The sequence below is a fragment of the Empidonax traillii genome, unplaced genomic scaffold (genome assembly GCF_003031625.1).
Source record: "Empidonax traillii isolate 1590-97213 ecotype Southwest subspecies unplaced genomic scaffold, ASM303162v1 scaffold255:size705445, whole genome shotgun sequence".
Classification (NCBI taxonomy): domain Eukaryota; kingdom Metazoa; phylum Chordata; class Aves; order Passeriformes; family Tyrannidae; genus Empidonax; species Empidonax traillii.
Genome location: NW_020955448.1, coordinates 168,521 through 192,458, shown reverse-complemented (window position 1 = coordinate 192,458; position 23,938 = coordinate 168,521). Strand labels below are relative to the sequence as shown.

At 50.6% G+C, this 23,938-nt stretch overlaps 2 protein-coding genes across 5 annotated transcripts in view; one reads left to right on the top strand and one right to left on the bottom strand.

Moving 5' to 3' along the window:
- SEPT11 (septin 11) overlaps positions 1 to 2,521 on the top strand; it is a 46,067-nt gene extending 43,546 nt beyond the window's left edge. For all 3 annotated transcript variants that reach the window (XM_027889161.1, XM_027889158.1, XM_027889159.1), the window contains exon 11: positions 35 to 2,521. In XM_027889161.1, the coding sequence (XP_027744962.1) occupies positions 35 to 110 (76 nt within the window). In that variant the 3' untranslated portion in view covers positions 111 to 2,521. The remainder of the gene's footprint in view (positions 1 to 34) is intronic.
- A 976-nt stretch (positions 2,522 to 3,497) lies between these two features.
- Positions 3,498 to 23,938, bottom strand: part of CCNI (cyclin I) — a 22,655-nt gene continuing 2,214 nt past the window's right edge. Inside the window, exons 2-8 of one of the 2 annotated variants that reach the window (XM_027889163.1) lie at positions 13,616 to 13,772; positions 7,937 to 8,071; positions 7,724 to 7,807; positions 5,583 to 5,657; positions 5,281 to 5,421; positions 4,712 to 4,942; positions 3,498 to 4,199 (exon numbers count right to left, since the gene is read on the bottom strand). In XM_027889163.1, coding sequence (XP_027744964.1) covers positions 3,738 to 4,199; positions 4,712 to 4,942; positions 5,281 to 5,421; positions 5,583 to 5,657; positions 7,724 to 7,807; positions 7,937 to 8,071; positions 13,616 to 13,729 — 1,242 coding nt within the window. In that variant the 5' untranslated portion in view covers positions 13,730 to 13,772 and the 3' untranslated portion in view covers positions 3,498 to 3,737. The remainder of the gene's footprint in view (positions 4,200 to 4,711; positions 4,943 to 5,280; positions 5,422 to 5,582; positions 5,658 to 7,723; positions 7,808 to 7,936; positions 8,072 to 13,615; positions 13,773 to 23,938) is intronic. The other variant, XM_027889162.1, reaches the window with a different exon arrangement.

Genomic DNA, 23,938 nt, shown 5'->3' with positions numbered 1-23,938 from the left:
TGCAGCCCAGATTTATTTGTGACTGTTGTTGCAGAGCTCTCCAAGTTACCATGGCGGTGCGTGCTGACCTGCTAAGTCAGCAAGTCGTCACAACTAGACCAGAGGAGTAACTGTTAAGGAGCAGGTAGTAAACTTATGGAATTTGTTGCCTCGGGTTGTTGAGGCAGGTGGTGTCAGCAGAAGGTTTTGGGGTTGATTGGTGGGTGTTTTTTAAAGGCAAACTCAAGGAGAAGAGATCCATAGGGAAAACAAGATGAAACACCTGACAGCCATAATCCAGTGGTGGTGGATACTGGGACAGAAGGAAGGCCCTGCCAGTGTCCACAGTGAGACTGAGGGGCAGAGGGTGTTGGAGGCTTCCCCACACCCTGGGGCTGGGGAGGGGATGGCAGTGTGCCCTTGGGCTGCTTCCTCAAGGCAGCAGCTGTTGGGGAAGAGGTGCCAGTGTGGGGAGAGGATGGCAGTGTGAAACCTGCTGAGGACAGCTCAGAGAGGTTATTTGTCACCAGGTGTCCCCAGCAGAGCTGGGAAAGCCACTTCTTCCATTGGAGGGAGTGGGTGCCTGAGTTACAGATCATGCTTTGGGCTTAACCCCTCCGTGTGGCTGCTGGAGGGGATCTGTGCTCTCGTGTCCTCAGAGCAAACCCTCCGGGGGCTGAGGGAAGCTGGGGTGCTGCAGGGAGCAGTGCAGCAGGGCAGGGTGAGCCGGGATTATGGCTGAAGGCGTTGGAAACGAGCAGCAGTGCTCTGCTGGGTTGTCCCTGCCATGCCCTGAGGAGCTCCCTGGGTTTGGGGACTGAGCAATAACATGCTGGGGTTTGTGAACGCAGTGGTGTTATCCCAGTGCTCACGAGGGAGAAGGGCCAGCAGGAGCTGAGCCTGCAACTGGGAATTGGTTTCCTCTCCAGCCGACCATTCACCTGCCCCGTGTGCTGGGCTGGACTCCTGCCCTCGCTGCTCCGGACCCCGCTGGAGCAGGTGCACCCTGGGCAGGTGTCGAGCAGGTCCCTGGTGGGGAGCACTGGGATGCTGTGACGCTTGTGGGAAGATCACAGGAACGTGAGGACTCAAGGGCACACCAGGGAAGGTTTTCCTGTGGGAAACAGGGAGCCCTGGCAGCACTCCAGGCCCAGCTCTGTGTTCTGACAGGGAGAGCTGCGTACAAGCCAGCTACTGAAGGTGATGGGGGGGCAGCTTGGAAGAGACGTTTTTGCCAGGGGTTTTTTTGGGGAGGAAATGTGGGAAGTGGGAAATGGCTTTTCTCTCTGGCCATGTCGGTTGTTTCCAAATCAACTGGATCTGCTACGTGGAGGAGCTGGTGTTGCTGGGACGACTCATTTTCCAAGGTAAGGCTATGTCTGAAGGTCACCTCGTTAGCCACAGAGCACTGTTAATGTGTACACCAGTGCAGGCAGCACAGCCAGGGATGTGCCCACAGGTGTCCAGGGCCTGTGCCAGGACAGCAGGACACTGCAGGGGGTGGGTCACAGGGACTAGGGATAGGCTTTGTACCTGAGCCTTTTTTCTTGGAGTTGCCTGGCACAAATCACTGGTGTGGGTTTGTACATAGCACCAGCAAAATAAAGTGTCTGTCTCTCTGCAATCCACTGGGGCTGGGAGCAGGAAAGCACTCCCTTGGCAGGGAGGGAGACCGAGCCCTGCCTCTGCAGGATTTTGCCTCCCAGGAGCTTGCCAAGTCGGTGCTGTGGCCTGTGTGGCTCCGGGCAGCACAGGGAGGCCGGGAAGAGTTCTGGGCAGTGACCCTGTGGTGGGACTGGGCTGCGATCCTCACGAGTGTCTGTGTGCTGGTGTGCGAGTGGGGCAAGGGGGAACGTGCCCTTCAGCCTGGGAGGGAAGGAGCATGTGGAGGGGGAGAAGCCAGTGTAATTTAACTTGGATTAGATGTGCAACGTGCGGTGAGCTGGAAGCAGAGAGCACCGGAGCGGGGACTCTCCTGCAGTGACAGGGTGCCTTGCTGGGGCTGTGCTGTTTACACTCCAGGACTGCACAGCAACCTGGCTGGAGAACACTGAGCCAGCCACTGGATGAGAAGGTCAGGGTCTGGAAATAGCATGATGGCAGGAAGGGCTGAAAGGGAAGGAAGAGGCACACCCCTCTGAGAAATATGGCCTGGGGAGAGGTTTCTCAGGACACAGGAAGGAAGAGCTGAAACCTGTGGGAAGGGTCTTGTGGTGGTCTGTGCACGATAAGAAGACGGCACCTTGGAAGGCACAGGGCAGGACGGGCTCCAGGACAGGAGATGGAGCAGTGTTCCAGCCATGCACTCGGCCTGGAAAGGGAACAGCCAGGAGTGAGGAGCACCAGAGCTGGGGCTAAAGCCACAACTGCTGGAGGCAATAAGTTCATGTTGGGTGACTCCCCTGGCACCCCAGGGGCTGCCCAGGACCCTGAAGCACTTGAAGGCACTTTGTCAGGGGTCTGGCACGGAGCAGCTCCCTGGCAGCATCCGGATAAAACTGATCCAGGGCTCGGGTGAAAAGCACACCACCAGACTGGGAATCCAGGACAACTTTCTTTATTGCTACCAGAAGGCTTTCATCAGTACAATGGCTCCGGATACGATACCTTCCTCAGGGCTGTGGAGAGAGCGTACAGTCGGGACAGGGCATTCTGAGAACAGGGGTGTCACAGGGACAAGACAGGTTTAAAGGTCTGACTCTTGGTTAGAAGTTAGAGGAACACAAAACTCGAGGGTCAGGGTCTTTTGTTTTGGTTTTGTGACTGACAGGGACACACACTCCAAACCTCAGGTGTCCACAGCCGCCCCGGCACCTCACCCAGCAGTGCTGGGAAAAGCGTGGGCAAAATCAAGCTCTGCGCAATTCAAGGTTTACATTTCATGGAGAGAGTAAAGCATTGGTGAAAATTTACAGAGTGCAACATTTCTCGCTGCAAACAAGAAAAAAAAATACCGTTTTGGTTCTAGTGCTAGAAAATGCAGTAACTGCTTTCTGTGTTGGGAGAGGCAAACCGGTGTCACTGGAGAAGTCGCTGTGTGAGGCAGAGCACTGGGGCCAACTGCCCTGGTGTTCTTCCAGCACACCTTCACACTCCTGTGGGCATCACTGAAGCGTGGAGCAGCTTGCAAGAATTGGTTTGGTTTTTTTTCCTACCTAACCTTTTGTTTAAATCCAGTTTTGCAGTATTATCACATTTAAACACCCAAGTATTAACAAAAGAAAAGAGGTTTTCTGTTTAGAAGGGCAAAAGAAAAAGCTGTGGGGCAGGACAGAACGTCTAGCACGAGACTGGCTGAGAATTAAAAGAGGAGCAAGCAGAAAGGGAGCAAGGAGCAGGTGGGAATGGGATCAGAGGTGTTAGTTGGCTGGGAAACCTGGATCAGCTCTGCAGGGTTGATGTGAGCACTCAGACGTGGAGAACGGGTTACAACACACAGGAGCAGAAAAACAGTGGAACTGACAACACTAGAAAGGAACAGGTTTTTGCTACTTTTTTTTTTGGTTGGTTTTTGGGTCTTTTTTTAGATTTTTATACTTTTTTGTGTTTTTAAGTGCTTAAATAGTGGAACTATAATTAGCCGCACAAGAAATAATATTCAAAAAGGGGTTGGGATTTTTTTTCCTGGCTTTTTTTTTTTTTTTTTTTTTTTTTTTTTTGGCTCCCTTCAGTTCAGCCTGACAAGGTATGGCCCCTTCTCCCCCCACCGAGGCCACCAGGTCCGGCGGGGCTCCTGGAGCGGGTGGTGGCACTCGCAGCTACATGACAGACACCGGCTGCAGGGGCGGGCAAGGGGACACGCTGCCCTCCTGCCGCGAGACGTCGGCGCCGCAAACAGAGCCCATGTTCTCCAGGGCCACGACCTCCGGGGCGAGGTCCTCATTGTAGAGACGCTTGATCCCGTCGTAGAAGTCGTCCACTTCCATCTCTTCCACCTTGCGCTTGGTGGAGGCCTGTTTGCAGCCACCGGCGGGGGCGGGACGGCGCTGGTAGAGCGCGGCTGTACCTGTGACTGGCACTTCTGGCCGGCCGTTGTCCTTGGAGAGACCCGGCCCTGGGACAGAGGAGGGCTGGTGCTGGAACGCTCCTCTGTTACAGGTCACCAGGGTCTGCTGGAGGGGACTGTAGACATATACAGAGTTGGGCGGCAGAGAAGGCTGCACAGTGGAAAGGTGATGTGCCACGAGCTCCCGGCAGTGGATCAGCTGCGAGCTGTCCATCTGGAGGGGGAAGACAAGCAAAGGTACCGGCCTTGTGGGATCACCACCATGGTGAGGAGAGGGCCCGGGCTCCAACAGCACCACCCAGCCACGCATCGCTGGATGCAGGAGGAGGAAATGATACAGCACCCCTACCATGATGACTTTCTGGGATACACCCCCTGCTGCTACTTCTTATACCTCAGGGGAATAGTGGTGAGGAAAAAGCTTAAAAGACACTGAAGGGTTTCACTGCCAGAGCATTTCCACTTCTTGTCAGTATTCTGGGAATGAATGCCATCCACTAACTAGGAAATTTGCCCTGATGTGTTTTCTCCCTGGTGCAGCAGGACACCGTGTACATGAGGGCACACAGTTCCCACCCCTGTCACCCACTGGATGTGGTCAGGATGGAGCCCAGCCATCCCCACACAGGTGTACCAGCAGGCAGCCACTGGCAGCCATGGATCCCAAAGGCCTGGCTGGCTGGAGGACTGAGCAGGATCTGTCCCCGGTCCCTCTGTGCCCCTCACCTGTGCCTTCTGGAGCAGCTCGATGATGAGAGCCAGCCAGTCGGGGAGCAGCTTCTCCAGCTCCAGGCTAACAATGGCCAGTGCCAGCATGGAGCCCTTGAACTGCAGCAGCTGGAAACAGGCCATGCAGTGCAGCAGCTGCTTGGTGAGCGCTGCCACGTGCTGTGACGGGCTCAGCGTGGGCAGCAGGGCCAGGAGCTGCGGCCTGCTGGACACTGCCACGGCGTGGAACTGCGGGGAGACAAGCACAGGAGACAGCTGGAGACACCGACCTCGGGAACACCGTGTCAGATGGCTCAGACACGCCGGCATCCTCCAGCTTAACCTTGGAGGAGTTTCCATGCCGGGGGAAAACCCAACATGTTGAACCCCCCAAAGGTTGGTGCAGCCCTTCTTAGTGGGACCTGCCTGGCTTCTCTGGCAAGGCTTTTTCATTCAGGCAGTACTTGTACAGAGGAACATTTCCCAAGGTTTTGTTCCCCTACAGGTAGAATTTTTGATGAGGTGCTTCTCAACACGTTATTTGCACTGACAGACACCTGATGGACCATCAGTAGCCCCCTACTTACAATATGAAGGAAATCCAGTGGCGTTGCCATGTGAAGATCCCAGTTCAGTTTATCCAGGATGATCTTCTCCATTCTGCGGATTTCAGCTGGAGAACAACCACAGAAGCTATCCCGAGCCAACACCTTCAGTACTGGAATCCTCTGCAAAAGCCAACACAAAAAAAGCAACGAGAACGGATTGTTAGAGAAATCCCACCAAATGCTTCATTCCTGTCCTGGCAGGTGTCAGCCTCTGTGTGCAGGCAAAGGCAGGACTGGAAGGACAGATACTCTGACAATGCCAAGGTAGGAAGAACAGTTACCTCATCTTCCTCAGTGGTCTTTGCAGCAAGGAAGAAGCAGCTGATTGCAATACAGTTGAGGTACTTTGGACGGGCCTGCAGGACAGAAGAGCAGAGAAGTCTGTGTCAGTGTGATGCAGAAATGATGCCCTGATCCTTCTGGTTGGACATGCTGAGCCCCAGGGTTTCCTTGTGGATCAGCAGGCTGACCTCTAACTATGCCCTGGCAGTGGCAGGCTGTGCCAAGCACAAATCCACGCTCTGTGACATCAGGCCGAGCAGAGATCTGATCTGGCAGCCCCGTGATCGGAACGGGCAGCACTGGAGTGGAAAGAGCTCGGGCTCAGGCACTGCAGCACAAATGGGAAGGAGGAATGCCTTGCCTAGGGAAGTGTAACTCAGGAAAACACCACTAAGTCATTTTGCACTACAGTTCTCAAAACTGTGGCCCAGGGATTAGTGGAGGAGAACCAGTCTCTTCCACAGGGAGATGGTTTAGGCAAGGTAAATGAAATCAGGATGGGAAAGGGGTTTGTCTGTGAGCTCTGTGTGCCTGTCTTTACAAAGGGCTTCACTCCCACCAGCAGTGTAACAAGCACTGGACATGGCCCCCTCCTCCACAGTGGCCAGGGGCTGTGAGAGGCAGAGGCTGTTCCTAAACGTGGCACAGCTGGAGATGCTGAAAGAAAGGTAAGTGAAAATCCTGCAGCAAACCTGAAAACCCACTCACTTGTGCACTCAGGTGTCCAAGAGAATTAATTCCCTTAGGGCAGGACCAGAACTGGGCCCTGCTGGGGGCTAACAAGCGCTGTGCAGTGACACACACCAACACTGCTGGCTGTGGGTCACAGCCAGTCCCAGCAATCCCAAACTGTGTTGCTGGGGATGGGAAGGCACTGGTTCTCTTCGTAATAAAACCCCACATAGTAGTGCCTGATAAAAAGCCAGCTGAGCTGCATCAGAGCAATGAGAGCTTTATGGGAGAGGAGAGCTGGGAGAAGGAGCACAGAGCCCTGATGGTTATCCAGGCTAAGGCCCTTTCCCAATCCCTGCTCACTTCCTCAAGCACACAGAGGGCTCCTGACTCGTATTCCCATGCTTTTTGTACACATTCCTTGACTGCTCCAACTTACTGAAAGAAAAAATGTCCTTGAGGGCATTGGCTGCTGAGGGATTTAAATCTTTCCCGTCTCAGCATTTTAGTAAATCAGCTACTTTGGGATCTCCTTAAAAATAAGACCTTCCATGGCTTGTATGAAAACATGATCAATATTTATTAATATTTAAAGGGTGGGTTAATGAATGATGTCAGTTGTTTTCTACCAAACTCAGTCACACTGGACTGCAAGGGCAGAGGCTGGGAATGCATCCTCGTGCTTCCCTCTCCTAAGGGATACAGCTTACCCAACGTGCTGGTGGTGAGGTCAGACACGTGCAGGTGAGACCGGGGCTGTGCCAAGCACAGAATGTAGCTGAGCAAACGCAGTAAGAGATGAACTTCCCAAAGCCTGACCTCACAGCTCCAGGCCAGGGGTTCCCAGCTGGAGCAGAGTTTGTTCAGTCAGTTGGCAGGTACAAAACCACAGCTCAAGCACAGCCCAGGTAACTCACAGGGCCAGAGGAAGTTGCAGGGAGCCTGAGTGCTGGTTTTTCACCCCCTTTTTAAGCAGTTTCTATGGTGGAACAGTTTTAAAAACAAGGGGGCTCCTCTACTCTCCTGCTGGGGAGTACGCAGTGGGTTCAGTACCACAGGAGGCGACACGTGTCCCACAGAAGCTTCTACCCGTGCGTGCTTCCCTGTCTCCTTCGCACCCCTTGGACGTGAGCCGAAGCTGCGAGTCCATCAGCCTGGCTGTAGAGCAGGCAGGCAGGAAATGTCCCACAACAATTGTGCCTCTGGCTCTATCTTCTTTTGCCCCCCCCTCCCTTTTTTTCCCATTTCCCTGTACCAGCCCACTTGCCAGGCCCAAACCTCAAACTTTTTCTCCCAGCTGGTTCCCTGCTAGCAGGTGCTCCTGGCAATCCAGGTGGTACGAATGAGGTGAATGCCAATAAACACCTGAGAAATTGAGGTGAGCAGAGATTTTCCCAACAGGAAATTGTCCGAGGGCACTGGGCCTCGGTTTGCAGCAGCTGTAACAGTTCATGGGCACTGCCTTTACCTTCTGAGTTGGTTCAGGGTGAGACTGGGCTCCTGGCATCTCAGAGCCCACCCCAGATGAGGCTCTGGAGCGGCAGGTGCCAGCCTATCCACTGGGAGCAATGAAGGGGTGTGAGCACCAGGGGAAAAGGAAGAGTTTCCGTCAGACTGCACACACCAACAGCTACACAGGGGGTAGGAATCTACTCCAGGTTAAGGATCCACAAATATTTACCTTTACTGCAGCTAAAAACCTGTCCAGGAGGCTGATGGCCAGGGCGAGTGTTTCTGGGTAAAGGTGGAACTGGTACTTGAGCTTGGCCAGCCACTGGATGACCTCATCCCTCTGCCTTGGAGAAATGGCTACATCCTGGGGGAGAGGAAAACAAACTGTTTCTATACACGGGCTGAGCAAGTCCCAAAACACCAAAGGTTTTGCCTCGGCAGGAGTCACTCAGCACAGGAACAAAGCCTCCTTTGGCAAGGGGGAGCCTCGAGCCAGCCTCAATCACCACTTTGTTCCTGCAGTTACTTACCTCATCCCAAAAACCTGCCCTGGAAAAGCAAGCTTTCCTTTCAGCAACCCCAAACCTCACTCCAGTGTCATGTACAGTGGGGAGAAGAGGGATGTCTTGTTTCTCATACACTGACAGGCTCAGCTCCAGCTTAGCTCCCAGAGGTTTGTTATTTTTTTAACCTCCTCAGAACCATGTGGATGCACAGGAATGCCCAACTGGAACAAAACCAGCCCACAGGGGAGGGACCCAGTTGGGGTTTTGAGAGGAAAGGTTTATTTGTTCTTCAAATTATGGAGATTTTTTTAGCTCGGTGTATGTTAAAATTGCCAACAGTGTACAGAAGGCTTTTAGTGGCTCAGTTAACTGGGAACTGGGGTGGAGCAGGTACAATTTCACCTGTGCTTTGGGTTTGGTGTTTGGTTTCCATTTTTGGCCCCTTTGCTCCTCATCGATCTGTTTGGACAGCAGCTACATTTCAACCACACGGACAGCTCAGCCTTTGACATAAAATCCTTCTGTGTGACCTAGTTCAGAAATATTTACAGCTTTTCCAGAGCCTTTCACATCAACCAAGGAACTGTCTGGTCTCACTCCAGTGGGGACTATTGGGGATGATCAGCAAACATGTGTGCAGAAGCACAAACAGCTGGGCTGTTACTGCCTTCCCAGCAACACCATGAGAGTAAAGCAGCAGAAATTTAGAATAAAAGCACCCCATGGAGACGCAAACCAAATACTTTGTGCTCTGTCTACCACCCTAACACCTACCGTGTACCTTCCACGGACAGTAACTTGCTTTCTCCCAGGGCTACTGCCCCTCCTGCCTTGGAGCCCAGCCCAGGTGAAGGCAGAGCTGTTACTGGCAGTGGGGCCTCCCTGGGGACACCAGTGTCACCCCCCTTGCCATGTCACTGGCAGTGTGACATCTTTAGTCTGCACTGAGCTCCCTTCCTGGCGGGACAGAGGGGGTGGGGAAGGTGGCAGGGCTCCAGCCACGGGGCTGGATCCTGGGCTCTGGGGCAGCAGGGGCACAGCCCGTGACTGCTGCTCACACGTGTCCCCCCATTCCCTGGGGAAAAGTACCCCAGTCCCAGTGCTGCTGTACCAAGTGTGCCCTGAGGAGAACAAGGGCCTGGCTGATGTTCTGTCCCGAGCCCCGATGGTGCCCTGCTCTCAGCTGCCACTAAACTCTTCAATAAAAAGTACCTGCCATTTTCTCAATTCCAAGAAATACGGTTCTGTCTAAAATTGTTGATGCGGTTTCCAGGGTGAAACCTGAGCCCCCCCGGGGGCAGGACACCCACTGCCAGCAGTGCCCTGCACTCCTCCTGGGAATGCCAGTTTGAGAGTGTGCTGGGAGCACAATGCACACACCACACCACAGGAGAGTTTATTAAATGCTCCACTAAAGCTGTTCAGAACGGGGACTGAGGGTGTACCTGTGGAGAAAAAAGGGCTGAGGAGGGAGTGAAAATGCACCTGGGACACTTCTGGCTGGGGAGGGAGGGCCCTGCCTCAGCATCATGGGGGCATTTCAACACCACCACAGCCCTGCCCCTTCCATCCCTGGAAAATCCCATTCCTGCTAGATCCCGGCACAAATGGGCATCGGCTTCCACGGCTGCTGGCAGTGTCTGCCCTGGCTCGGAGCTGTTTCCCCTGTGCCTGCCAAAGCAAAAGGTTAGGCCTTCTCCTAAAAACAGCAGGGGTGGGAAGGGTAAGACTGCCTCTCATCCTCAGCCCTCCTGAGATCTGCCCTGAGGCCAAAAGGCCCCATATCAGCCCCAGAGTGATCTTAAACAGCAAGGCTGAAACCCAAACTACACCCTCGGTGCTTGTAAGGCCTGTCCTGGTGCGGGAAGGGAAATGGTGTTTGACCCAAACCCTCAGCATGTATAAGATGTACAATTAAACCAAACGACCCCAAACCCCGTGGCCCTGTGGTGGGAAGGAACAACTGCAAATACCCTCAGCTCTGTGTATGTGCAGCACCAGGAAGGCTCCAAAATCAAACTGGCTCCCTAAGAACTACCTGGAGAAGCCAACAACAGGAGATGAGTCTCCAGCTCTTTTCAACATCATCCTACAGAAAGGGTCTACTGCAGTCCCTACCTGCAAATGAAGGACCAGGAGGCAGGGGGAATTCCTTGGCACACACGGACAGAGCAGGGAAGGTTGGCAGAGCCCAGCGTAACAGACAGGCAGGAGTGGGAACTGGTCCCCCCTGCACCCACAATTGCTGCTGCTGCTCCCGCTTTCATGCGGGGCAAGCAGCCTCCCCACACCAAGTACCAGGGTTTATTCCCCTGCCTTGGCAGTGTACCTGTGCCACCCTCAGAACACAAGTAAGAAAATGCAGCACAGTAACATTAATTAAGCAGCGAGGTCACTGTTCCTTCGTTAATTGAAACTAAAAGCAGCAGCGAGACACTCGGTGGCTGCAAGTGAGGAAGTCCCTCTGGGTTGGAAAGCCCAGAGTTCCTCCCCAGTGCAGAGGTACTTTCTGTGTGTGTCCCCTCTGCACCATGCAGGAGGGCCAGAGGAAACAACTCAGACACAGATCATCTCTAGGAATACCTTGAGACTTCTGGAATATGCAGGCTAAAATAAACATTGTCTGTGAACATGACTCAGTTTTATTGCTGCCCCATCTAGGAAAAACACCTCACCTGATAATGTTTTCTTTCATGTCTGCTGTCCCGGACAGGTGTTTTGCCCTTTCCCCTGTTTGTTTCTGTGTGGCCTCCTGGGGAGTGAGCGGGTGACCTTTATTAGGAGTGGAAATAAACTGAGATATTCTGACTCCTCAAGAGGTCCAGAGAACAAGTGGGGAGACAGGGAGAAGGAGCCAGAATAGGAAAGAAAGCAGGCATGACACAAGTGACACTGTTTCTATAAAAAAAAAAGCCCCAAATCTCTTGGCTCACACACCTCTGTGCTGCAAAGTTACGTGGTAACATGCAACAATCAAGCTCTGACCAGGCTTTACAGCTTGATTTCTCAAGCCTTAATCCTGTGAAAACTTTGGAATGTCACCTGCGTCTTGTATAACCCAAGTGACGGGGGAAACCAGAAGTGAAAAAAGGAGGACAAAGACCAAATACATTCAGATGCATGAGGAGGTTCCAGACTCAGCCCATCTGAGATCTGGCTTTGCTATGTTGCACATACTCGGAGCACTGGCCTGCATTTAAAGGAGGGGATGGGAGTTTTCAGAAAAAAGTACTAAGGAAACACAAAACCCACATACATTAAATTACCAGGAAAAAAGTCCCTAAGAGCCTCTGCACCCTGTCCTAAAAATGGAAAGTCTTCCTGTTTCTGTAACTAGGGGTTTGTTTCTTCCTTTCAAAGGTCTCAACTGACACATATTTAGAAACTGCATTTGTTCCGTTTTTAAACATTAGAACCAAAAATGTCTCCTCTAAACTGAAAGTTTCCTCCTGCAAGGTACCCCTGGTATGTCTCCAACCAGGCTGTTCAGATTTCTGCAGACGCACTCACGTCTATCCCTGGCAAACCAGGTGAGCTCATTAAACCTTTGTGCAGTCAGCCCACCCTCGCAGCAGGGAATGGAAAGTTCCACACGCTCCGGGGTGCCAGATCTGAGCCGCAGAAGGATACACGTTTCCCGACAGTCACGGCAAATAAACAAGTGTCGTGCAAGTGAGGTTTTAGTCTGCTGCAGCTCTTTTCAGAAGGCAGTGGCTGTTAGGGAATCTGACCACCTTCCAGATTTTACAGCAAATGGAATAATTCGCACAGAGCACCACTGCCAAAATGAAGGCTGGGGGCACACGGGACAGTTGGAAAAGCTGGGTGTTGTGAACCGCAGGAACAGAGAGAAACCTGTGATTCCACACGGTGTTCTCAGCTGCCCCGTGGCCTCACAAGTCTGGATTCCCCCCAGCAGCAGCTGTGTTTATGCTCTCCTCTTCAACTGACCTTCCTACACCTCACACATACGGAGCTCTTGCTCCAATTTAGTGATTACTTCCTGCCAGAAAACATTCACTAGCACAGCACTAATGTCCATGTCTGAACTCACACAGGGAAAAATAGGAAGAAAAAGGTGACACCAAGACGAGAGTTTTGGTGGTGGCAATTCCAGGAGCAGAAACCCTTGGGGATAAGCACAGAGGAGGGATTGCTGCGAGGTCTGCCTGAAGCAGGTGGTGGTTTCTGAGCCACCTTCACCAAGGCAGAAACGCCAGTGCCTTGTCCCTGTGAAATCTTCCCCTGAGAATCTGGTGTGGTTACACTCTCTTATCCTCTAATCTTATCTCCCCACATTATAATCACCCCAGGAATACTGCCAGCAGGGAGTGACAGCCTGGTTTACCATAAGCCAGAGTCTTAAACTGTATGTGCCCCAAGACAGCCACAGCTACATACACTTTGCACCTCTGACAACCGTGTCACTCGTTTGGAAACCGCAATGTGGATTAACAAAACTAATACTGAGGCCCTTAAAAATGTATTTGCTCCTACCCAACAGCAGCAGTTTCCTGTCTGCCAGACAGAAAAAACAAACAGCACAGGGATTAGCTCTGTCAACAGCTGACCTACCTGTACGAGCGTTTCATGCGGCGTAACAACAGCACGACGGGGTCCGAGTCCTCAGTGTGGTTATTTCAGCCCAACCCAGCACCAAAGGAGCAGAAACCCCGTGGCAACCATCCTCACATTTCACACTGTGTTTTGAACAGAGCTGTGGAGTGCAGAGGTGCCTCCGGGTGCACGTGGGACAAACACCTCCTCCCAAAGGAGCACAGGCCCAGCTCAGTCTGGGTGAGGCCCTGAGCAGCCTGCTCCAACCTCCCCGCTGCACAAGTTGAGCAGGGGGTTGAACTGTGGAGCCCCTGCCATCCCTTCCACTCCGAATTTTCCTCCAGTCCCATGAGAACATTCCTCACTGGAACAGGCCAGTGCCTGGCTCTGGTTCCCTTGACACGAACTTGCACCCTGCTCCATAAATAGTCCTGCTGGAGTCAGTGGGGTTCATCCTGGAGCAGTGCCTTTCCCAAGTCAGATCAACACTGTTACTAATGAACTAGTCCAAGAAATGAAGCTGCTTTTAAGAACTGTTGCAGAGTTGGTGCCCAGCAGAAATGGGCACTAATAAACCACACACGGTGTAAAATTATTTTAATTAAAACAATTAAGGCAATGGCTGTATGTGTTTTGACAAGCAGACACGTACCACTGTGTGCTGTGTAAGGTGTTCTGCACCCCCCCAGGGCAGGTGTGCCCCTCAAATAAAGGGGGAATCCCTTCCTTCAGAGGCCAATTCCCCAGGTAACTCCTCCTGAACACCTCCAGTTGTTCCCATACCAACACACCCAGGACAGCCTCCTGCCTTTGCTGAGATCAATGATGTGAAGAAGAGACATTACCTGATTGGGCTGAATTTTCGGCACATGTGCTTTCCACATTTGAGCTTCCCTAGAGATTGCCGTCTCCAGAAGGAGAGACAACCTCTGGCTCTCCAGGGGTCCTGAAAACTTCATGGTAACCCTTGGATCCACCTGCCACCCAGCTGGATACAGCTACCTGCAAAACCAAAGACAGCCTGATGAAACACTGAGCCAAAGACAGCACAAAGGGGACTGCAGCTGCAGGAAACAGAACAGGCTCATCTGTGACACAGGGATCGCTGCTTGGCAAACCTGCCCACGGAAACCCAACCCAGCCGGCTCAGATTCGGACAAAGCTGGGCCAAAATCACCCACAGGACTCCAGATTCCTGTCACGTTGAGGTTTTCTGCAAGAGCTCTCCCACCTCAGCACCGAGAGGGGGGAGAGGCTGATGGCAAATCTGTGAGACAGGGAGGAGCTGCACAGCGGACACAGGGGATTTCAGCAACACCTGGTTCCTGTGCAACACCAAAATACCAGGGAGTTCTGCAAGGCTCCTCTCGGGCCTAACCACTCTGAAAGTAGGTGAGAGCCACAGGACTTCAGGGCCCAGCTCTGACTTTAGATAGGGAATGGGTTTTGGAGGGGGAAGAAAGCAGCAAGCCCAGTGGCGGCCTTTGCACAGCACAAACTGATAACAAGCCAGGGAAGTGATGGAGCCACTCTGTGCGAGGCCCACAGTCCTCAGGAACAGAAGCAAGGGCAAAAAAGGTGTGACTTAAAGCACAGCACTTTGCCGTACACAGAGCAGGATCAGGGGTTCCCCTGCCCTACTGCAGCCTCACTCAGCGGTAACAGTGTGTCAAGAACCTTGTAAATTAAAAACTGAAAACAAAGCAGAGACAAGATGTTTGTTTTTTTCTTTAAAGACAACAGAATCCACCACCTGCTCTCAAAAGGAGCAGATGATCTGATGGCAAAGGTTATTCAGACTAACACTGCCTACCATGGCTCTGGCCACAAATTTCTTGGCGGCATTAAATCTGTTAAGCAAAACAATTCAGCCCTGAAGGGTAAATCCATGGGAAAGTTATTGAAACTTTCAATTCCTTCTATGGGCTCTTGTACAATCCCCAGCAGGTGGATATTTGCCAAATGCTAACCAGGCACTTTCATCAAGGCTCCTTTGAGGATCCAAGAGTTCAGGGTGTATTTATAGGAAACAAGGCAAGGTGCTGACTCTGAGAAAATAAACAAAATCCGCAGGGAAAACAATCCAATATTATAAATAATAACACGGCCAGCTCTGAACAAATGCAGATTCAAGGTGTTTTCCCAGAGCTAAGGGAAACCTTCAAGACTGATAAAGAACAAATATTGTTCTTCATTCACACATCCTGCAACAGGTATAAAACCACACTCCAGTCTCACTTAAAGCCCATCAGATTTTAAGTGGCAAATAAACGTCAAGGCCCTCAGTCCTGAACAAAAGCACCTTTTATAGCAGATTTTTACAAAACAAATGCTTCTCCATGAACAAGGGAGAGGCTGTACTGAGTTGGCATTCCCCTGCACAAGGTTTCCAGCTATCAGTGGAACGACCCAAGGTTTTCCAGCTAGAGGGAACACCTTGAATCCAGGATTCCTGAACAGGGCTCCCACCTTGCAAGTCAAGAGCCCCTAAAAGGGGTTTCTCCAAGCCTGTGCAGGGCAGAAGACAGGTGATTTACCTATTTATTTGTTTATTTATTATCTCAGTGAGCCTGCGGGTTGCCAGCTGTTACATCCACCAGGGTGTCAGCTACAGCCTCTCAGGACACACCGGAGAAGAGCTGAGAGCTGCACCAGGTGAAATCTGTGCCTGGAGAAACACGGCCAGGTCAGGAGCAGGCCAGGACCAGAGCCACAGCTCAGCCAAGCCAGCACAGAGCCCGAAGCCGGGCCCAGTGCTGAGCACCGAGAGAGAGCAGACCAGCAGCTCCTGGCTGCACACTCATTACAAAAAATGCAGGAGCTATATTTAGCCCAACCGTGTCTCCTAATATAAAATATTGATAGTCCTTTCTTGGATTTGCAGGAAGAGAGTAATTAGCCACCATTGGAGAAAACACAGGAAAAATTTCAGGCCAAAGTGAGCATCCTCAGGCACTGCTTTTTTCTGCTGTGACTGGCAAACATTCTCACTGTATTTACAACACAAACAGGCTTCAGAGGCCTGAGCCCAGAAAAGCACTTTTAGTCATCCTGATCCCTTTGGAGGTTGTCCCTGTGCTGCCTGGGGCCGGTCAGTGGCCCCAGCAGAGAGCTCGGGGTGTTCCTGGAGCACCCTGACATACCAGTGAGCAGCGCTGCCAGCATCTCTTGAGCTGCCAAGGGGAAAAGAGAGGGGAAAATAACCTTTCCTTTCTGAACTAGGGACGTAATTCAGTTGAGGGCTGAGGCCTTATAACCTTTATAGGGGAAAAAAGAAAAGGAATGACGTGCTTGAAAGCTTCCCTTGGAGCAAGAGCGGTGCACAGAGTTTTCCAGCACAGAGAGCAGGGCCAGGCAAGCAGCCAAGCACCCCCAGGCTGAATCCAGTTTGCATCTCCATTTACACAGCTCTCCATAAAATACACGCATGCCATTTAGAAAAAACGCCAGCACATGTACGCAGGCTTCCCAAAACACAAGTCTCTTCTCTCTGCTCAGGTCAGGATGATAAAACCTGAGCAGTGCAGAAAAGCCACACCAGCAGCACAGATCCCCGTCAGTGTGGCAGCAGCTCTCAGAGAACAGCAGAAGGTTGTTCCAGCCAAAAACTTCCCTTGTTTTTCTGAGACCCATGGCTGAGACAGTCACCATGAACTAACTCGCCTCAGCTTTCTGCTTCTGTTTCCCTGATTTAAATTAAACTTTAGCTCCAGGGTGATGGCTTTTTGTTTGGTTGGGTTTTTTTCCCTGTGGTCACTTAGGGAGTTTTTAAACCACTGCTCACACAGTTCCTACAGTTTTTTAATCTTCACTGGAAGGTCAAGTGGCTCCGCTGAAACCCCTTAAAGAGCAGTTTGGAAGTTAATAAAGGAGAAGTGAGCCAAGCCAAGGCACTGGCTTTGACGTCTCCTTTGAGGTCACGAGCTGCAGGTCGGATCTTGCACTGAAATTTGAGAGTCAAAACTTTGGTGTGAGGTTTTCACTTGTGAGATGCATTAAAAACCACCTGCTTATCCATTAAAAATACCCCAACTTGGTCCATAAAATGTAACCTATCTCATAAAGATCTCTCTTTGGCCCATGTTTATAGCTAACTTTACTAGAAGAAATACTTTTCAGTTTCCCTGGAGAAATTTTAGGCTGCAAAGTGCTGCAGGCTACGGTTTCCAAAAGCAGTTTCTGCGGGAATTGGGGCAGACGGTCCCCTGGACAGAAACACTTTATGGTTTTGGGGATGCATTTGTGTATGATGCAAAATAGGAGGGGGTTTTTATTTTTAGGCTTTGGGAACACTTGCACTGACAATAATAAGTGCCACCTGCAGACAAAGGATGCCGTTACAGGAACGCATTATTCACTGGCAGAACAGGCTCCTAAGACAGTTCCTGATTTTCCTGCCTTCAGCTGCAATTCAGCTGTGCCGATACATCCAGGGCAGTAAGAGAAACCTCTTTGGTTTGGGTTTTTTGTCGGTTTCGGTTTGCTTGGGGGAGGTGGGTTGTTTGTTTGCTTTCTTAAGACAGCTCAATTTGGAAACATTAACAAGATTTCTAGGACAAGAGACAGCCCAAACCCCACTGTCTTTCTTCTGCACATCAGTCCAGGTGGGTGTTCTGGACAGGAGGGGTAATTCCAGTAGAGCTCAACCACCAATTTCTGCAGACTTTTGTCGGCAACCAGCAGTCAAAACTGCTTCAGTTTAAGCAAGCAATAATAAAATCTTACAGATGACCTGCAAACAGATTTTTCTGGGCGGTGGGGGGAAGGCAAAGCAGAAGGAAGAGAGGAGGAGACTGAATTCCTCAGAGCTCCAGCCAGCCATCTGTGATTTCAAAGGATCCAAACCTACTGCTAGAAGAAATCCTCTAACTGCAAGTTGTGATTAGAAATTTCAAAGCTGTGGGCGGGGGGCTGGGATGGATGTTAATTTTAGTACCCGGGGCTTTCTCTCAGCTTAACTCTTTCCTCGCCTTGCAGTGAAGCAGCCTGGAACGTCTCAGTGTCAGACCTAATCGTGCCCCAGGTCCGCAGGGGATACCGCACCTTTAGCCAGCAGCACATCTGAGTTGTGCCTAAGCCTAAATTCGGGAAGAGGTAATTTCACGGATCTGGGAGCTGAAGAGGGCCCTTGCCACTTGTCTGTGTGACTCACCCCGAGCTCACTCCCACAGCCTGCTACAAAGGCAAGCCTGTGAGATATTTTGGCAGTGTCGCTCATGTACATCATATGCTCGCCACTTCTTTTCCTCCAACCAGATTTTTCCTGGGAGTGCAAATAAAGCTGACCTCATTTTAGTGCTGGTTTTCCAAACGGATGAATTTTTCCAAACATCTTAAAGGAACCTGCCAGCTAAAACCACGGGTCGGCAACAACAAAAAGAGAAGTCAGAGCAATGTTTTGATGGGAGGGAAGGGAGGAGTTTTAAGTCTATTTTGAAACAGAAATCCCAGGATCCATTTAGCAGCAAGGAAGGAGGAGCAGGAGCCCTCTGGAAAGGGCTGCACCACAAACTGGACTAGTTCTAACAAATCTTTGCTATATTTCATTCCCCCAGCCTCGTGACTGACACCAGGGGTTTGCTGTTTAACGGAAGCTTAAATGGCATTTTCCAAAGTAGGGACTTTTAAAAAACAAGGTAGAAGATGAACTCCTGACTGAACTTTCAGACAATGTCACCATTCTTCCCTCCTGGCGGGATGGGCATGATTCCAGACCCATGCCCGCCCTGCTCCCTGTTCTAACGGCTCTGTTTGGAAATGCCAGGGGAGGAGGAGGTTTGCATTTCCCTTTTGTCGAACAACTGCCAAGATGAGTCCATTCAAGCAGCCTTTGCCCAGAAAGGCCTTTGGTCAGTAATGGCTGAAATGTTCGGTGCCACAGCTCCCCAGTGATGCAAACAAGCTGATGAATCACAGCTCCCCTCCCTTCTGGGGCAGCGTGTGGAAACATATCGAGCACACTGTGGATAAAAGGTAAAGTCGGAATGCAGCCCTGGGAGAGCGGCTCCAGCTGCACAACGGATGTGTTTGATGCAAAGAGGAGATGAAACTCAATACATTTTAATGAGGTCTGCTGCGAGATTTTGGTTTATTTGAACCTAAAAATCAAAGGAAGATGTAAACTCCTCACAACGCTTATTAAAATCAGCCAAAGGACTGATTTTGGTAGGAATGGGCCCTGCTATTGTTCAGCAGCAGCCCCCAAGGCTTGGGAACAGCCCTGCTGCTAGGTCAGGAATGTGAGTCTTTACTGTGTGCACTGGGGTGTCACATCAAGGGCGGGGACAATTAGTGGTCACATGCTGAAGAGGGGGTGCCACCTCCTTGTTCAGAACTGAAGCACCAGACAGGAATAAAGCAAAGACAACCGAGCGTTTGCTGAAATGATGCCCATTATTTTTATGGGTTTTTTTCAGCCTAAAGAAATCCAAGAAAGCCATGGCTAGCCCTGTACCAAACTGTCTGTACATCATAAGCACAGCTTGCAGTGATGACCAACCAAGGTTTACATAGCAGCCTCTGGGTTCTGCTTTGGGACCCTCTGGATCTTTTGGGGACAGGATTAGAAGGGAACACCTGGGAACCATATGAGAAACTCGAGAGTGCTTCTTTTGAAGAGCCACCAGGCCATGGGACAGAGGGAGACATAGCAGCTTCTAGGAAGCATCACCAGCTGCCCCCTATCAGGGAGGGTGAGGCACCCATTTGGCAGCACCTGGGCAAGGTCTATATAAGAGGCAACTGGAGGCACTATCACTTTCTGCAGGATCTGATGGAGGAAGGAGAGACTCAGGTAGGCCTGTTCCAGAATAACCAGTCTCAGGTTTGGTATGGCACACTGTGGGGCAGTTCCCCCAGCAGGTGCTGGAGCAGCTGCCCCTGCCAGGGGAGAGGTTTGGCCTCTCCCCTGCTCAAGATTTGCTGTCTTGCAGGAGCTGTGGCACTGACTAAAGAGTTTTAGGAGGAAGTGAGCAAGATGCACAACAACAGCAAAGGAGTTTTATGGGAGATGAACAGGACCTTGTCTGGGACTCAGCAGCCTGGAGAGCCTCAGCCCCGCCCTCTGCAACAGAGAAGCAGGCAGTGTTCACCTCCATCCTCAAGGAGCATGTAAGTGTCTGGGGAAGGGAAAGGGTGGAAGCAGGTGATTTCTGGCATTAAAAGGGAAGTTCATGTCCCACCTAAAGGCTTTTAACAAGGAAATGGGCTCACTGCTCTTGTTAAAGAGAAGCTAGCTGTGCCTTTAGGCAAAAAGTATGGGCTACCTGCCCCCAGGCCAGACCTCCAGGAAGGTGGTGTGTGACTGCAGTGGTGATTCAAGTGACTATGGAGATTCAGGGAAGGCAGACAAAGGCTTCTTAGGCCCTGGTGATGTTCTCCTCAGTGCAAACCAGGCTGCAGAACCTTATCTTGGTCTTGGTGAAAAGGTTTGAGGTTCTAGAACCATAGAATCCTGCTTGTGGTGCAGAATCTGCTTGGGAGCGATGGAATCCACCTTGCCAAGCCAAGCAAAGGTATCTCTGTCATTGGAATGCCTGACCAAAATTTTAAGGAGGGCTTCCAAGTAGGTATGGCAGTGCAGGTACCAGGGGAGGGACAGGGCTGGTGAACAAAGGACTTGGGGTGACATGTACACCCAGAGCAGCTCACCTGTTCTTCAGGCAGCAACTGCTAAAAGCAGAGCAGGAAGGCTTTACAAGGAAAAAGGGGGCAAACCAAACCTGGCATTATGTAATGTCTCACTGCTAGTCTCCTAAAACCAACAAGGGCAGAGCATGATTCATTCCTCCCACCACCAATATAACTAGGTATAAAGCCACAGTAACTTGAAGGAAGTCACTCCGAGGAAAAGCAAGCTCACAAAGTATGAGAATGAGCAGTAATTTCATAAAATAGAGCCAGAGGCTTTCAAGCTCATAAAAGCCAACTCTCTACAGGCGAGGGCCAACAGGCATTCGGAATTGAAAGCATCACGCACCACCTTTTGAGTAATATAATCCCCTGAAACCAAATAAGTACAATGCCTCTGTGGGCAAAAACACTGAGACAGGACTCAGCAGTAGCTCTTTTTGTCTTTTGGCAGTAGTCAGTCATTAACATCAATGAACAGCAATAAAACCAAACAAGTTTATACTCAGTTCAACACCCACTTCCAAAAAATGTCTGACTACAATGGCTTGATTCCTCTTGACAACAACAAAAGGGAATTTTGTCTGAAAGCCTAAGTGCTCACCAAGGCCAATATTTTGCTTTGCAGATTCTGATTGGCTTCGGGGTAAATTATCAGTGATTACAGCTAATATCAGGATACAGTGTGAGGCAGTAAAAAGAGATAATTATGAGGAAATGAGGAATTATCTGCTGTAGAAACAATAGATCAATTATGAGGTACAGCACAGTAGCTGCAGAGCAGCATTCTTGGGCTCTGAGGGTACTGTCTTCTCTTTCTCATCAACCAAAGAGAACCCACAGTTATAAAGTTTAATTATCCTCCAGGAGCTCAAGCTTGCTGACTAATTAGCCTCTTGTTGAGACAATACAGAAAAGGATTTAATTCCAATTGTCCGCAAAAATAGGACGGCACAGGCACAGTCCTGGCTCTTCCCTATGTATTTATCTCTCCTGCCTTATGAGTGCGAATGTAAGAGCTTTGATATCCGTGGTTCTGGACAGCCTAAAAACAGTCCCCAGCCTAAAATAAATGTAGGCAGGGAAGGGAACTCCGGGAGGTGGGGGTAGGGATAAAGAGGAAGGAAGCAGTGTGTCTGGGGCAGCGTGCAATGGCAGTCGGAGCGTTCCTGCTGCTCATCCACAGATGAGCTGTGTGAATCCCGCCTTGCTCCTGTCACGGCACACACAAACACTTGCAGGGCTCTCACAAATGCAGACTAAGCTGGCTCTGATGCTCAGGGTATTACTACAGCAGTTGCAGGCTCTGTAGCTGCATGGCCGCAGTTAGGAGTGCTTAAACTGAAGATTTACAGTTCAAAGTGTTAAAAAAGTAAGGGTCGGAGCTCTCAGGAGCCAAGTTCTCGTCTGACAGGCCACTGTAGTCAAGAGCTACCCGAGCTGAGAAACAGGACCTTAAGGGATACAGCAAATTACCACCAAAATGGCACAGAAGCCTCTGGCAGGTGGGTTCATCCAGCACTTCCCATCATCCCGGTAAGGAAATTATTTAATGTCTGGACTGATGAACAATATAGACTATGTGCAGTAACATGTCATTCGTGAGTGAGATTTTAGATGAGTTTGTGGCACAGCAAGTGCAAATAGCCATTATGGTTAATAACTCAGTGTCGGTAATATTTGCAGTTAGCAAACACACAGGAAGAGAAAATGTCAGACCACATCTGCTCTGTACGGAGACAGGAGACACCTGACATTTCCTTCCACCTCAATGACTTCACTGTGCTTGTCTGGCCTTTGAAAACAGCTATTATTGTGCTGAATTCTCAAAGAAACTATTCTCAGTGAACCAGAATCCCCCTTGAAATCCACCTCCTTGAAGGAAAGCCTGGATTTCCTGCTGCTTCGTTGGTTCTTTGGTCAGTACCTCCCCTGCACCCATAGTCAGGGGAGCAAAGTTAAAAAGGCACAGATTGGCAGCTTCCTGGGCAGGTTAGCTCCAGACACCCATTCTACATCCTGCAGGGGAGGAATTCAGATCCCACATTTCACTCCTTTTGGAGATACAGGTCTTCTTCGCTCACAGTTTGCTCCCTGCTCGGGCAGTGGAGTTGTAAGGGTTATAGTTTGGCAGTCAAAATATGATGTCTAGTTTTCCTGAGGTCCTGCCCAGCCTTTTTAAAATCTCTGTTTGAAACAAACTGCAGGTTGTTCATCTATCCCTCCATCACCCAGTTCAGATGGCTCATATCCATCAGCGTGACAGCTGTGCTGAACCTCATCTCATAAAAACACAAAGATTAGACCAGTGAATGTAAGTGCTCCCAAAAATCCAGTTCAGCAGAAGGTCAAAAGTAATTAATGCTTTAACCACTGAATTGCTGCAGGTGTACAAGGGGAAGCACCTTCCACCAGGTCCTGAAGGAAGGCACCTTCCACCTCACGGATGCTGCTCCAGGCCTCGTTTTGGTCCCTGCACGAGCTCTGCTGAGAAGCAGGTGAGTACAGGAGTTGGAATGGAAAATGTAAGGGACTGTAATTACAGGGGAGATGCTCCAAGCTTTAAAATGCTCTCAGCACTTTGTCCACCAAAAAGTTTTTCCCAGGGCAGTGCTAAAAGCAAAGGTAGTGGCATCAAACAGCCTCACGCCTGGACTGACCTGTTTAAACTGATAAACTTATGTCCATGGGCTGCAGCCCCTGGACACCTGAGACATGGAACAGGGGCAAAGCCTGGCTTCCACCAAGGAGAACCTTTTGTGGTTCCACCACAGCAAGGCTGTTATCAGTTAACATCAGTTTTTTTAGGTAGGGTCCCCGAGCAAACAAAGCACAGGATTTGGGAATACAGAATGGACACAGTAAAAGGAGCATCTAAGGCCAGTTCTGCCACATCAAACTATACATGAGCTCTGCAGCGGGGTGAGGGATAATTAAAAGTATATGTATATATACATCATGTGAAAGTTCAGTTCCTGCTGGGGAGAAGCCAAAACATCAGCTTCCCACACCCCACGCCAAGGTCTGTGTAGGCACAGACAAGAGTCAGCCAAGCTACTTGAAAAACAAAACTGATTCATTTGCAGGGATCCAAAATCAAACCCTCGAGACAAGGAAAAGATGCCGTGATTTGCTTTTTGTGAGACAAACTCCTCCCCAGCCTCACCTTGGCTAACCTGGGCTCCAGATGTACCTGCACAGTGGGGCAGAGCTGGGGGGCACTGCCACAGCTGCCACACCTGCATGGAAAAGGGGAGACGTTCCCCTTTCCAGAGTGTGTCATGACCACGTGCATCTTGGTCAATTTTAGTATTTCAGTTAACAACAATTCTCACTCTTTTGTCTCAAAAAGGGGCTGTGCTACGCACAGGCTGTTGCAGCGCACCAGGGAAAGAATGTTTGGGAGCAGACAAAGGCTGATGCTGAAAAGCATTTTTAAATTCAGGCTTGAAACAACCAGTCTGCCTTCTAACACCCTCATTTTTAAGAGCAGGCAAATAAGGGATTGTTCTTTTTTTTCCTCCTTCACAGGGTCAAAA